The 14,671-nt window shown below is 37.7% G+C and overlaps 1 protein-coding gene across 4 annotated transcripts in view; it reads right to left on the bottom strand.

Moving 5' to 3' along the window:
- LOC136872770 (SRRM2 protein homolog rsr-2) overlaps nt 1–14,671 on the bottom strand; it is a 188,626-nt gene that overhangs the window by 36,916 nt on the left and 137,039 nt on the right. For 3 of the 4 annotated variants that reach the window (XM_068227529.1, XM_067146605.2, XM_067146604.2), the window contains one exon: nt 12,022–12,152. In XM_068227529.1, the coding sequence (XP_068083630.1) occupies nt 12,034–12,152 (119 nt within the window). In that variant the 3' untranslated portion in view covers nt 12,022–12,033. The remainder of the gene's footprint in view (nt 1–12,021; nt 12,153–14,671) is intronic. The other variant, XM_068227530.1, reaches the window with a different exon arrangement.

Raw genomic sequence — 14,671 nt, forward strand, 5'->3', positions numbered from 1 at the left:
TGGTAATTCTAAATTCCCATGGAGGGAATTAGATATTTTTCCACCAATAGAGCATATAAAAAATCAGATCAAAAATTAGATGTTGGCTTTTCAGGCGTTTGCTCTATTAACCAGCATTTCGTCTTAGGTCTGACACTAGACTCATCAGAGTGGGATGTGTCAGACCCTACCCACTGATGCTGGGGTGTATGCAGGTGAACTTATCAGAAGCCTCTTATGTGGCATAGTCTGATAACTGCATACGGGAGATAAAACTCCACAATGGAATTAATGCCCGCCTAGCAATTCCAAATGGTAATTCTAAATTCCCATGGAGGGAATTAGATATTTCTCACCAATAGAGCATATCAAAAATCAGATCAAAAATTAGATGTTGGCTTTTCAGGCGTTTGCTCTATTAACCAGCATTTCGTCTTAGGTCTGACACTAGACTCGTCAGAGTGGGATGTGGTGGAAAAATATCTAATTCCCTCCATGGGAATTTAGAATTACCATTTGGAATTGCTAGGCGGGCATTAATTCCATTGTGGAGTATTATCTCCCGTATGCAGTTATCAGACTGTGCCACATAAGAGGCTTCTGATAAGTTCACCTGCATACACCCCAGCATCAGTGCGTAGGGTCTGACACATCCCACTCTGACGAGTCTAGTGTCAGACCTAAGACGAAATGCTGGTTAATAGAGCAAACGCCTGAAAAGCCAACATCTAATTTTTGATCTGATTTTTGATATGCTCTATTGGTGGAAAAATATCTAATTCCCTCCATGGGAATTTAGAATTACCATTTGGAATTGCTAGGCGGGCATTAATTCCATTGTGGAGTTTTATCTCCCGTATGCAGTTATCAGACTGTGCCACATAAGAGGCTTCTGATAAGTTCACCTGCATACACCCCAGCATCAGTGGGTAGGGTCTGACACATCCCACTCTGACGAGTCTAGTGTCAGACCTAAGACGAAATGCTGGTTAATAGAGCAAACGCCTGAAAAGCCAACATCTAATTTTTGATCTGAACCATTATTGCGTCGACGCTTTTTTTTGCAACCATGTTGGGCGGCAATTTTTAATGCACCAAACGCTTAGTCCCGCAGCATTTTTCTTTTCCTTGCCCCAGAGTTGGGAGCCAATTTTTAATAAGCCGACATTATCTTGATGTGTTCATGTGGATATATTCAATTTAGTCTAATGTATGGGCGATAATTCTTCTTGGACCAGTCTAGTTATCGGGTGAGCACATAATTAATTTCTGGTGAATGGGCATCCTCTCTTTCCTCTAACTAACTATACGCCAGCGTTCAAGAAAATCTCCAGCTAGCTGCGCTGTATACCTCAGGGATAAAAATTATACAAAAAAAAGAAAATAATATATATATATATATATTACGTGAATTCGACTGAAAACCGTGCCTCTTATTCTCTAGTTTGCCTGCATGTCCACATCGGACCACTTTATTTATTTATTTATTCGTATCAGAAGCATACATTTTACATTGCATAATGGTACTTAACGACATACATATCAAATAGTGTTTGCCCAAAATTTTGCCAAATCACGGGCATTAGGTGTTGCAGCCATCGGACCACTAAATCAAATTATAAACAACTTTCAAGTTCATTTATTCATCATCCCCCAAGAAATCAAAAATCAACTTAAAAATAATCTTCTATTCTATAAATAACAATAATAATAAGTTAAATTCTTAATTACTAACTTTATTGGGATAATATATAGTAATCCGAATTATTTCTTTGTGTACATTGGAATCTCATTCAGAAAGATAAAAATAAATTATTTTGATTGTCTTGAAGTTTAATTATTAACAAGTTAAAAAGTAAATACTGAATATGTTAAAAGAAAAAATCATCATGGTAAGTATCAAAGGTAAATGAATGTCAAATATGCTCAATGTCAAAAATGCTTATTTTCTATTGAACATCAGATCATTTTTTTCTTTTTTTTTAATATATGCTCTTTATTTCTAGCTTCATCAGTGACGTATGCAGAATACGTAATGTTCCATACCCGTAGCTTCCAATGGCTACACATGACAATATATCAATAAATAAACAAAATAATATATATTAATTGTAACTGAATATATTCAAATATTCTCTGGGAAATATATAAGAATACTCTAACCTAGCCACATCACTTTTGTCAATAGGCTAAATGTCAAAGTTGAATCATTTCTAAAATTCTATCATATGGTAACAAAAATACAAGAAATACCATAGATGACATTTCTTAAACTCGTTAATGGCAGTAATATAAGGTTATGAAGATATTATCGCCAATATTCTGTTGTTTTGACTCATATCAGTTATACTAAGCAACATGAGAAATTTTCCTTGAAAATACCATCATTATACTATAATACAGGTTATTTGGGAATATTTTGATGATCGTACACGGTTATTACCTGTAAATTCATTCATTACACATCACCACCATATGTATCTATTACGTCAACCCATATTACATGTCAACCCATATAACACATCACTATCATGGCAAATATAACCTTGAATTAGAATTGCGTTGCATAAATTAACATCAATTAACCTCAAGTAAAAACCTTTCCTCATACCACGTCGTATTTACCATAATTCCACCGCGAATATACCAACAAATGTACATCATTCACAATATTCACATCTCTTACCTTATACTTCCGTCGTATTCGATGTCTCCATCAATAAAAATACCAATTAATCCTTTCTAAGCAACGCATAATTGATAAACTTCGTATCTTAACAAAAATAACGTTTTATGGGTGACTAATTACCATTCACATAAATGATGCACTTCTCTTATCAAAGAATGAACATATCAAGTCTATATTTACTTACATCTGGTAACAGATTGGTGATGAATACGATCTCAATAACCTCCAATTCCATCTGTTTCCATTTCACGTTTCAACTATATCATATCACTTTATGCATGGTATAATTCTTTGGAAATAATTCGAAAAATTGTTATCAAATCTCTTCACTGGCGAACACTATCTTGCCTATATATTAGTGTTGTTATATATTATGGAGGACTACCTAAATCCATTATTAAAAACAACTTTATGAGTTCATTCGTGATAAAACTGCACACTGGAATTATCTCTCAAAGATATATATCGACCTTCCTTTTATAATAACACAGACATTAACTAACTACAAATTAGAATAGACATGAATAAATTTATAACGAAGATCATGGAACTTAGCTTATTCTGCCTGCGTTTCTGGACTGGGACGGGTGTTACTTCGTTCTTCTAAATGACATCCATCTATGGGTTATGGCTGTGTCATGTCCGGGTTGTCGCCTCGAGTCTCGGGTTCACAGGAATAAGTAAACTTTTTCATGATTAAAATCATTGTGTCCACCTTTTCAATACACAGGAATAGCCGGTTGGTTTCTGTCAGATGCTAACCATCCTAAGCTTAGTTGGCCACAATGATGTTCTCGAATACATGCATCAGAAACATATTTAAAAATATTGTTAATTTCATAATTTCGTTACCTATAGAATTTTCTTGAATTGTATTTATGCTGGACAAGGTAGATTGTGATGCCACAAATGTCAATATTTTCAGATTGAACTATATAAAAGGTGTTTAAAATATCTCCTTGTTTTATGAGTAACTACTTCAAATTAGCAATTTTCAATGTCTACTCTACTTAATCCTTAATAATCTTCAATTCAGTCCTAATCTACAGTCAGCTATTCTTTTCTCTGCCTTTTCAGATATCGTGCTTAGGAATCTTGTTACGTATTGTACCGGTTACGACCTGTACATGAGTATTTTTTGAGCATAAGTTACGTTTATTTACCACGCGTAATGTTCCGAGCGCGCCTGGTTTGTTTACCAGCAGCAAGGACCAGCTAGCGAGTGTATGACGACTGTAAGCTGTGCCACAGGGGCTAGCTAGACCGCCCGCTCGTCTCAACACGTGTTACCAGCCTTGACTGGTATTTTCTGGATTCCACGTCACTTGTTCTAGAGAGTTCGATGGAGAAAATTTTGAAATTTCTATAATAATGATGCTAGCGAATCGAGCGATATGTCATCTTGTTTGGGATCACCTAAACGTCCCAATGCTCGAGTTTCAAGCAAATCCATCGAGGGATTCGGGAGATATTCAATCGAACCGTATTATGACGTAGACATCCCGGATTGAATAAAAGGAGGACCTACTGTAGCCTATTCACACAGTCTCAGCTGAGTAGTCAGCGGGGACACTCTTGCTGCTACTATCATCATGGAACTCTGTCATTATACAAGTGTGGGAAGATGATTCTTCCAAGTACTATAAGTGGACTCATAAGACTTCGAGTGTTGTAGAAAATTTTCTAAGTCTTCGTAATTGAACTTAGAATATTTACAAGCGTTAATTGAATGGACTTGTATTATTTACGTGCCTTCGAGACTGAAACTTTTCTAAGCGTTTGGACTTGTATTATTTACGTGTCTTCGAAGCTGGAATTTTTCTAAGTGTTCATGAAATGGACTTGTATTATTTACATGGGTTCGAGACCCGAATTCTTCTAAGTGTTCACTAAATGGACTTGTATTATTTTCATGTGTTCGAGACCAGAACTTCTCTACATGATCATTGAATGGACTTGTATTATTTACGAGTATTCGAGATTGGAATTTTTCTAAGTGTTCGTGAAATGGACTTGTATTATTTACGTGGAATATTTGCGACTGTTGAGGATCTCATCCTTCTAATAGACAGCGATTAATTAACATTGCTAGTGATGAACTTTAACTTTCCAACGGCTCTAAACAAAGTTAGGATTTCACTTGCATTTACTCAAAGACTTGTACATTTGCCAGTGTTGGTCTAAAAGACTTATGAATTTCGTCAGTGAATTTATTTATGTGGAAGGACTTGTGTTTTCGTCAGTGGTCACTCAAAGACTTTATGAATTTCACCAGTGATTAACTTTAAATATATTCAAACTTCCAAGTGAATGGACTTGTGTTTTCATTCGAGTTTAGGCAAAGACTTGCACCTTCGCCAGTAATGAACTTTGAGTTTAACTATAATTTCACAAGAAGGGACTTGTATTTTTCGTTGCCAAAAGTTATTCAAGGACGGGGATTTTCCTAGTGATGAACTCTAAAATTATTAATACCACTCATATCGTTTTAGGAGTGTTGGAAGTCTTGATGTGCAATTATCAAGAACTCTGCTTGTAAGTTGATCATCCAAGGTTTTCATGGACTCATGCGCTACTAGTGACCTTGGGAACATCAATCCTCTCAGTCTCATTGCCTCATCGCCTGGATCACCGGGGTTCAACCCGGGCCTCAGAGTTCGAGACATCTCTACTTGCCGTCAATCCAGACAATCCAGCTGCCTCTGTCTGGAGTATCTGGAATCCCTGGAATCCCTGGAGTCTTCTGGAACGTGCTTCAACCAGCTTGGCTTGGTGAGCTGGAGAACCCGAGCCATACTATTGGAATACGAGGAAGACAATCCAGTTCTACTTAGAGGTGATGTGCCAATTCATGACTTATTTGAATAAACTCTTGTGCAATCAGAGTCAAAGTTTTTCTGTAGATAGGACCTACCTCCTGTACCGAGCCCTAGCTACAATTAATCCAGTTTTTCGCCCTGAGAACTATTATCATGCTACTTTAAAATTTAATCTGAGAGTCGGGCTCTTTTACTGGTACAGTATATGAAGATTATTTAAAGTTAAAAATTTCATTGTTCCGTATTGAAGAATATTACAGTTAAAATTGAAATAATTGATAAAGAGATTCAACCTATTCAATACAAAAGAATAAGAAATGTAGTGAATTACATTCCCATTTAATAATAAGTAGAAATGGTACCGGTTTCGACCCTAGTCCAGGTCATCATCAGCCGATTAAAGCATGAAAAACAATGCATAGGAAAAGGAAAGAAAAGATCAAGTACACTCCGGATCAGTAAAAGAGGCGATATAAAAAATGAACGGGGGTAGACACTGTAAAACTCAGAAGAAGTAAAATGCAAGTCACTCAAAAGAAAACAGTGCGCAATTCTCTGAGCGGCAGCACGGCACACGCAGCGCTAGGCAAAGTCCCACAATGTTTACGAATAGCGGAGAACGGTTAAATGAGCCAGTTTTTTAACACTGTCAGGCACAAAGTCACATCACAATCGAACACATACGAAGATCCATAATCGTGCAGGAGTTGAAGACGAGTAGATCCATTGAAGCTACTTGCCAACTCCCGGTGATCAGCGCGACACATTCAACATCAGGCACTGTGGTTTCAAACGCCAAAGTAAAATGGAGAATAACTTGAAGATCCAGTGACTCGGAAAATAGAACAATTACTCACCGATTCTACATACAGAAAAATAAGGAACCCTACCAACCGCATTAAGAACAAACTCCACACACTAGTAAAAAATTCCAGTATCCCAGCCGAAATACAGAAGAAGCTGATATCCTCGGACCCGATACCTCCTAAATTGTGTGGCCTTCCTAAAATCCATAACGAAGGAATACCTCTGTGACCTATCGTGAGCGCTATAGGATCTCCCACGCACGATATCGCCCGTTACGTAGCTGGACTACTTCAGCCACATACAGGACACACTGAAACCTACGTGAAGGACTCCCGACATTTCATCCAGCTCCTTAAGGACCAATCAATTGAAAGTACGGACTTATTAGTAAGTTTTGATGTCACGTCACTTTTCACCAAGGTGCCGCTAACAGAAGTATTTCCGCTATTAGACCAGAAACTTCCAGAAGACCTGTCAACACTAGCTAAAGAATGTCTTAACGCCACTTGTTTCGATTTCAACGGGGAGTTCTACGAACAGACAGAAGGGGCCGCGATGGGGTCGCCACTCTCTCCAATAATAGGAAACATGTATATGGAACACTTCGAACAGAAAGCCTTAGCTACATCTGCCCTGAAACCGAAATGTTTTCTCCGTTTTGTGGATGACACATTCGTAATCTGGCCTCACGGGAGCAATAACCTAGAGCTATTTCTCGACCATCTCAACTCCATACACGTAAATACTCAGTTCACCATGGAAATAGAAGTAGACGGAAAACTACCGTTCCTGGATGTGCTAGTAATACGCAACTCCAATGGAACACTGAGTCACGCAGTATACAGGAAACCCACTCACACAGACAGGTACCTACAAGCCTCGTCTCATCATCACCCATCACAAAAGCAAGCTGTCCTGGTGAACAGGGCCATAGCGATATCTAACGCAGAGCACCTCGAGAAAGAGAAAGAACACCTCATGAGAACTCTCAGGAAAAATGGCTACTCGCTCAATAACATCCGACGAGTCCTTAAAAAATCAGAAGAGAACAAAGAAAAGGCCGCCGCAGGAGAAAACAACGGGAAAGAAGAACTGACCCACCCGAAAACAGCGATACTGCCATACATTAAAAACACTACAGACAGGATCGGCAAGATACTGGACAAATGCAACATAAAAACTATCTATAAACCTCACCGGAAGCTAGCCCGTTATCTACCACCAGTAAAAGACACAATAGAATTACAGGCCCCTGGAGTACTGAATGTAGCTGTGGAGCTTGTTATGTAGGTGAGACAAAACGTCTGATCTCCATCCACCTAAAAGAACATATCCGTCACACTAAGAACCAAAACACAGATACTTCAGCGGTAGCCAAGCATTCCTACGAAACTAGGCACGGAATATCATTTGACAAGACCAAGATCCTAGCAGCTATCCCTTGGAACCTGGAAAGGAAAATCCGCGAGGCTATCGAAATCAAGAAACATCCGAACAACATAAATTTAGAAGAAGGATATATAATCAGTAATTCTTGGATGCCTATCATTCATAGTTTAAGAAATACAGACCACAACATTAACACACGGGCCGCAACCCCATTACATAACAGCACGGGCAAGCCCCCACTACCTGGCTGTGACACACACTTTCCAGAATACTCACGAGACAGCCAGGGCTTATGTCAGCCAGAAAGGCTAGGATATAAAAGGCCAAGATCAGGGCCACTATAGTAGTGTAATTTCTGCCTGGGAGACTGATTACCTCGGATCGAGTAGGGGGATTTCAGTTGCCTTGAGAAAGAATACTGCAATGTATTCGAAACGTCGGCAAACTGTACGTGATATGCAGACAAGTACATCACAGTTCAACCCGGAAATTAAATTAAATAATATTCTTATCTGTGGGCAACTCACGCTTATGCTTAGCCATATTTGAGTAATGTGTAGGAAGACAAACAGCTGACACCAACGAATTTAATTTGTTCCGACAAGCAAAGAGTTGCATGAAAGATACTTCTATCTCCATTTTCAAACCAATATTGAAACTTTAACCAATGTCTAGTTAAAAACCGGCTGAACACTGTTTATGCAATGGAAGATTGTGCTTGATTTAGACGTTGTTTAGGTAGACGTTATCTAAGGCAAAAGAACTAGTCATCGTTTCTGCAATCGGTCCTATGTTTTTTTTAAAATATTGTGTAGATTTAGTATTCATATTTAATAGGTATATATTCCACATTTCATTTTGCATAGTCTTAGAAATGACATCTGTTATCCAGTTATTAATAGTCAAATCTTTTCTAATATTTTATGCCGAGGCGTGGTGCGATGACCACGGACATCGAGCTGATTCTGGCATGGGTGTCACGTACAGTATGCGCAACTTTTAGTGATACCTGGGCTCCCTAGTGTTGAATCGGTAGACCTCGGGTATCTTCGAGATTCGTATTGGCAACCTTTGAAACACAAACTATGAATTGATTATGCATCGCCATGAGACATCTGGCATACACTTTACGTATTAGTACGGTTGTTTACACAGCAAAGCCAAAATCTAGGTTAGGATTGAACATGAGTGAGGAAAACAGGCCTTCTAATAAAATTTAAGCTGTTGACGTCATGGCTGGTGAAACAGGTCATGTCATCCTTCGTCTTCTCCCATACAACTGTGATCTGAATGCCACTGAATTGGCACGGGCAAAAATAAAATGCGAATTCAAATGACGCAATATTACGGGAGACACGTCAGCAGTTAACTTATGACGACTGACCATTGAGGTGTTCCATTTAGTATGTGCTGCAAATTGGGAGGGGCATTGAAGAAAGGTGAAAGAACTGGAAGAGAAATACTGGAGGCACGACGGTGCCATGGAAATAGCCATGGACGAGATTGTAATTAACAGTACTGCAAATAGCAGTGATGATTGTGAAAGTGATATGTCTGAAAATTAATAGTACTAAAGATAGCAGTGACGACTGTGAAAGTGATTGTGGAAGTGATATTTCAGAGAATTCATGCTAAGATAACAAAGGTTTAGAAAATTCATATCGATCGATCACACTATCGATTCAATTCAGATTTCATTTCCATTCAACTGGCAGTATCACCGTTACCGGGAGAGTTCACTCCTTACTCCTCACCCCCGTAAAACCAGATATCACTAAAATTTGCGCATACTGTTGTTGAACTAGGCTCCTAAGGTACTCCTTCCTGTGCGACCTCCCTTCCCCAACTCCAAGAGTTTTAGTCTTGGCCAGTTTCACACAGCGTGCTCTTGAGTATCAAATGGGCATAACCTATGTAGTCCTATATAAAGAAAAGGCAAGAGAAAAAAATTTATGTCGTACCGACACAGATAGGTCTTATGGTGACAATGGGATAGGAAAGGGCTAGGAGTGGGAAGGAAGTGGCCATGGCCGTAACTAAAGTACAGCCACAGCATTTGCTTGGTATGAGAATGGGGAACCACAAAAAAGCATCTTCATGACTGCTGACAAAAAATAGATTCTTCTGTTGAAAACCCTTAAGGTGGGTAGTAGAGCTGGTCAGTAACAGCGATAAGATTTTTTAAAAATCTGCCAAATGGAACAACATGGAGTGATCATTTTCAGTGAGCTGAAAAAGGCCATTAGAATTTATTTTCAGAAAAATTGGCAAGAAGAGAAAAACGTTGGTAAAGCGTTAAATCAGCATGAAACAGTATTTCTGTCTTATGTATTTCAGCTCATCTTTTCCTTGTTGGAAGTAAACTGCTTTAGAGTATTTTACACCATCATAAAGCAAAAGCCCATTTAAAATCAGATGAGTAGTTCGTAAGTTATGAGGCACAAAATTCAAGACTTGGAAAAATCACACCTAAGGTTCTCTAGGTTGATCAGCAAAATCAATGAATTCTGAGAGTATTTTAGAAAGAGTAATTGATGAGAATTCCCATGAATTTCACTGTGTGGAATCCAAAAATGACATTGGTTTTGCCTTTTACCTGGCTGATATGTCTATTAGAAAATTTCTGGAGGATCTTCATGACTTGAATCTTCTTAACTCATTCCCAGTTCCTTGGTAATTGCTCTATACTGAATTCATTTTTGTTCAGATAAGCAAATTGTCTTTAAGCACTATGCTGCCAGATAATATTCATCTGCTTGTGGATAAGAGAGGTAGGAAAAGAAATATGAAAGGAGTATTTTATGTGAACATAAGTGATTTAATATAAAAGCTGCCAACAGTGTCCAGGTAATGAAAAGGAATGAGTAGCATGCACAGATGCAGAACTAAAAACAGAAAATAAATTCTTTAGTAATGAGAATGTGTAAAGTTTGATTGTAGGGCCTCAGCTACTCTGGGTAGGCATTTTGATCTTAGACCATCAAGGCTACTGTGTGTCAATTTTCATATTCTGTTTTAGTCTACCAGATGGCACAGTAGACTGGATCTCTGTTTAGGCAATCTATGGCTGAGTTTTAATTAATTTTGTTGGGCAAACACCAAATGTGTCAGTAGAGATCTTTTAAATACTGACATCATACGGCATGGAGCATTCGATGAACTGTCTTCCACCCTTCAAAAATATGACTACCTCAGCCAGGTTTGAACCAGAGATTTTGGAATCCAGAGGTCGAAATCCTACAACCAATCCACAGAATCTATGAAATCACTGAACAGAAAGACAGTGTGTTTTGAAACACCTAAATAAAGTACATTGAAATCACTCATTCATGGATATTGAAGGGATGTAAAATTTGTCCACATCTTGGAGGTGTCCTTCCCTTGTTAGCGAGGTTGCCTATTCTAACTGTAGCTTTATAACTTATGTTTTGATGCTATGGCACTCAAGATGGAACTAGCAAGTGGGTGAGGAGAAAAATAAAGTTGCAGTATGTGTCGAACTGACTTCAGTAACTCGAGCTCAGACTTATAAATCAAGGCACCTTTTGTGACTTTTCTTATTCACCTTCTTCCAGTTAATTGTAAGCAGGTGGGCTAGCAGGTATAGTATTAATACAGAAACCTTAATGTCTTCCTGACAATACAATATATTTCTGTACAGCCCGTAACATTTTTTTTCTTTTTTCCCCCCATTTTTGTAACACACAGTACAGAGTATTAGGTTAGTTAGCAATCTCATTTATGCCATACTCTCTCAAATTTTATCCTTATGCATTACTGAACAAAAATTTAGTAGAAGGCCCAACAATGAGCTATAATATTATGCTTTTGGTGTGGTAACATGTTCTTCACAGCTACCTCTCCTCTCCTGTCATACTATTTATGATTAATTTAACATACAAAATTCTATTTAAAAATCAGATTTACTTTTTTTTTTACAAGTTGCTTTACATTGTACCAAAACAGATACTGGCAAGTCCGATGGTGAAGATGGGATAGGAAAGGGCTAGGAGTGGGAAGGAAGCAGCCGTGGCCTTAATTAAGGTACAGCCTCAGCATTTGCCTGTTGTGAAAATGGGAAACCACGGAAAACCATCTTCAGGGCTACCAACAGTGGGGTTTGAACCCACTATCTCCCGAACACAAGCTCACAGCTGTACGCCTCTAACCGCACGGCCAACTCGCTCGGTAATCTGATTTACTCGTTAAGTCACCACGTCCTTTCAAGGACAAAAGGAATAAGGAGAGAGGTGTGATTTGTGAACAGTGACATATTGGCATATTATGTGGAGCAAGAGATTTCTTTCTACAGCTTTACAAGTCAGTTATTTACCATACCTTACATAGAGATCATACTGGAGATGATATTCGAAAAAAATCTGGTCCATGATTTGTTGGCTTATACAAGCAACGCTCTCCTCTCCAGTAATCCAATGGCTTCACCCTAGTTCGTTTCGATCTTCTTAAATCTGGGGGCAGAAAACACACTATAAGAAACAAATGGCTGGCCACCAGATTATTTCATGAAAGCATACATTTGTGATAATATACAGTCTAAAAAAGAAACAAAATTCAAGAGACCATCCAAACCCTGAACAATATACATTTTTAAAACATAAAAACTGTTGTAGCAATATTAGAAACCAAAATCAAGAGTGCTACGATGAATAATAAAAATAATACAAATGTGAGCACACCAGAGGTGGCGTGTGACCCTCATCAAAGTGTTGCTTGCTTGTTGTTTTAATAATTTATTTAACGCGCACAATGTGCAAAGAATTACTATATAAAACATTAATCTTCGTTGCAAAATTTCACCAGTGATTCTGATTGCTGTTTACAATTTAAAACATGGTACCTAGTACAGTGTGCACCACATCTTAAACATACACAGTTCAAACCTGGTTCATGATAACGCTTTATATTACACAGTTTATAATGGAACCCATGAACGGAGAACCTTGTCAGCAGGTGTCGCAGTTCATATCCACCTTGAACCCACTCGCGATTTAGCATGGCTTACATAAAATCAGCTTCATGGTCCGTATCGCACTTCAATAGATTCACAATGAAGTATTTATTTATTTTCCACCTAGTCGATACAATGATTGCCTAAGGCAATTTTTATTGGTCAAAAGTGGTACATGTTTCGTATATTATCAACATCTTCAGCCACATAACACAGTTTAGATGAAAAATATAAAATTGACAAAGTAATGCTTTAGAGGAAGTGTCCTTGAAATTAACATAAGATTGACAAGATTAAAACAAACAAATAACTCAAGAGAAAATATATAAATTATTTCTACAATAGAAAGCAGTCGTCAAGGAAACACTTGTACAATATTCCATAGAGAAATTGTCCTAATAAATATTCTTTTCTTAATAATCCATGAAAATAGATCAATTTATAAATTAAAAATTATACATTTTATAAGTAATTATCGAAATGAAGAAATCCTGATATCACAGTGCGGCTCTTATTATTAATGTAGATGAAAATATAACTAATTCCTAGTTGTCAAATCTTATTAAGCCTGCTTTCCTTTGGAACAGTAACTCCTGTCATTCTTTCACAGTTTTGCGCCGGGTGTAATATTGATGATGCGTTCTTCCTTGTTCTTGCACCTGAGGAGGAGGAGGAGGAGCGGGGGATATAGGTGTGTCAAGAACTTCCTTGCTGTCACCTATAGCTTCAACTGAGGAGGAACAAGTTGTAGGGCTATCTGTAGGTGGAGAAATTCCAATTCTTTTTTCTTGATCCTTCTCAAGCATTTTCAAATATACTAGAATTTGATAATATAATATAAGAATCCATTATATTATCAAATTCTAGTATATTTGAAAATGCTTGAGAAGGATCAAGAAAAAAGAATTGGAATTTCTCCACCTACAGATAGCCCTACAACTTGTTCCTCCTCAGTTGAAGCTATAGGTGACAGCAAGGAAGTTCTTGACACACCTATATCCCCCGCTCCTCCTCCTCCTCCTCAGGTGCAAGAACAAGGAAGAACGCATCATCAATATTACACCCGGCGCAAAACTGTGAAAGAATGACAGGAGTTACTGTTCCAAAGGAAAGCAGGCTTAATAAGATTTGACAACTAGGAATTAGTTATATTTTCATCTACATTAATAATAAGAGCCGCACTGTGATATCAGGATTTCTTCATTTCGATAATTACTTATAAAATGTATAATTTTTAATTTATAAATTGATCTTTTTTCATGGATTATTAAGAAAAGAATATTTATTAGGACAATTTCTCTATGGAATATTGTACAAGTGTTTCCTTGACGACTGCTTTCTATTGTAGAAATAATTTATATATTTTCTCTTGAGTTATTTGTTTGTTTTAATCTTGTCAATCTTATGTTAATTTCAAGGACACTTCCTCTAAAGCATTACTTTGTCAATTTTATATTTTTCATCTAAACTGTGTTATGTGGCTGAAGATGTTGATAATATACGAAACATGTACCACTTTTGACCAATAAAAATTGCCTTAGGCAATCATTGTATCGACTAGGTGGAAAATAAATAAATACTTCATTGTGAATTTAGCATGGCATCGGTAGAGTAGAAATCTTCCCAGATGTCAGCCTTCTTCGATCGTAGGTCTCGAAGCAGATGTATATAGGGTGTTGTTGCTGGAAGTAACAACTGTAACCTTAGCTCTTCCACATAAAATCCCTCTCTGGATAGCTCATACACGAGCCGGGAAGGAGAATATTTGGAGAGGCACAGAGCCCGTTTCAAGTAGATTGCCTTCAACTTCTCGATTTTATCTAACCGTTTCATACTCAAATGTTCCCAAATGTTTTCCAAGCCATATGTTGCTATAGGGCTGATTTTTAGATGAAAGAGTTTTATGGCCGTTTCTAAAGACAAGTTTCTCAGATGCTTAATGTCAGATATTGCTTTCATAGATGCATTTAGACGGTCCATGAGATGGAGGGTGAAAACATTACCTTGGGTTTGAAAAAT

The sequence above is a fragment of the Anabrus simplex genome, chromosome 4, assembly GCF_040414725.1.
Source record: "Anabrus simplex isolate iqAnaSimp1 chromosome 4, ASM4041472v1, whole genome shotgun sequence".
NCBI classification, from domain to species: Eukaryota; Metazoa; Arthropoda; class Insecta; order Orthoptera; family Tettigoniidae; genus Anabrus; species Anabrus simplex.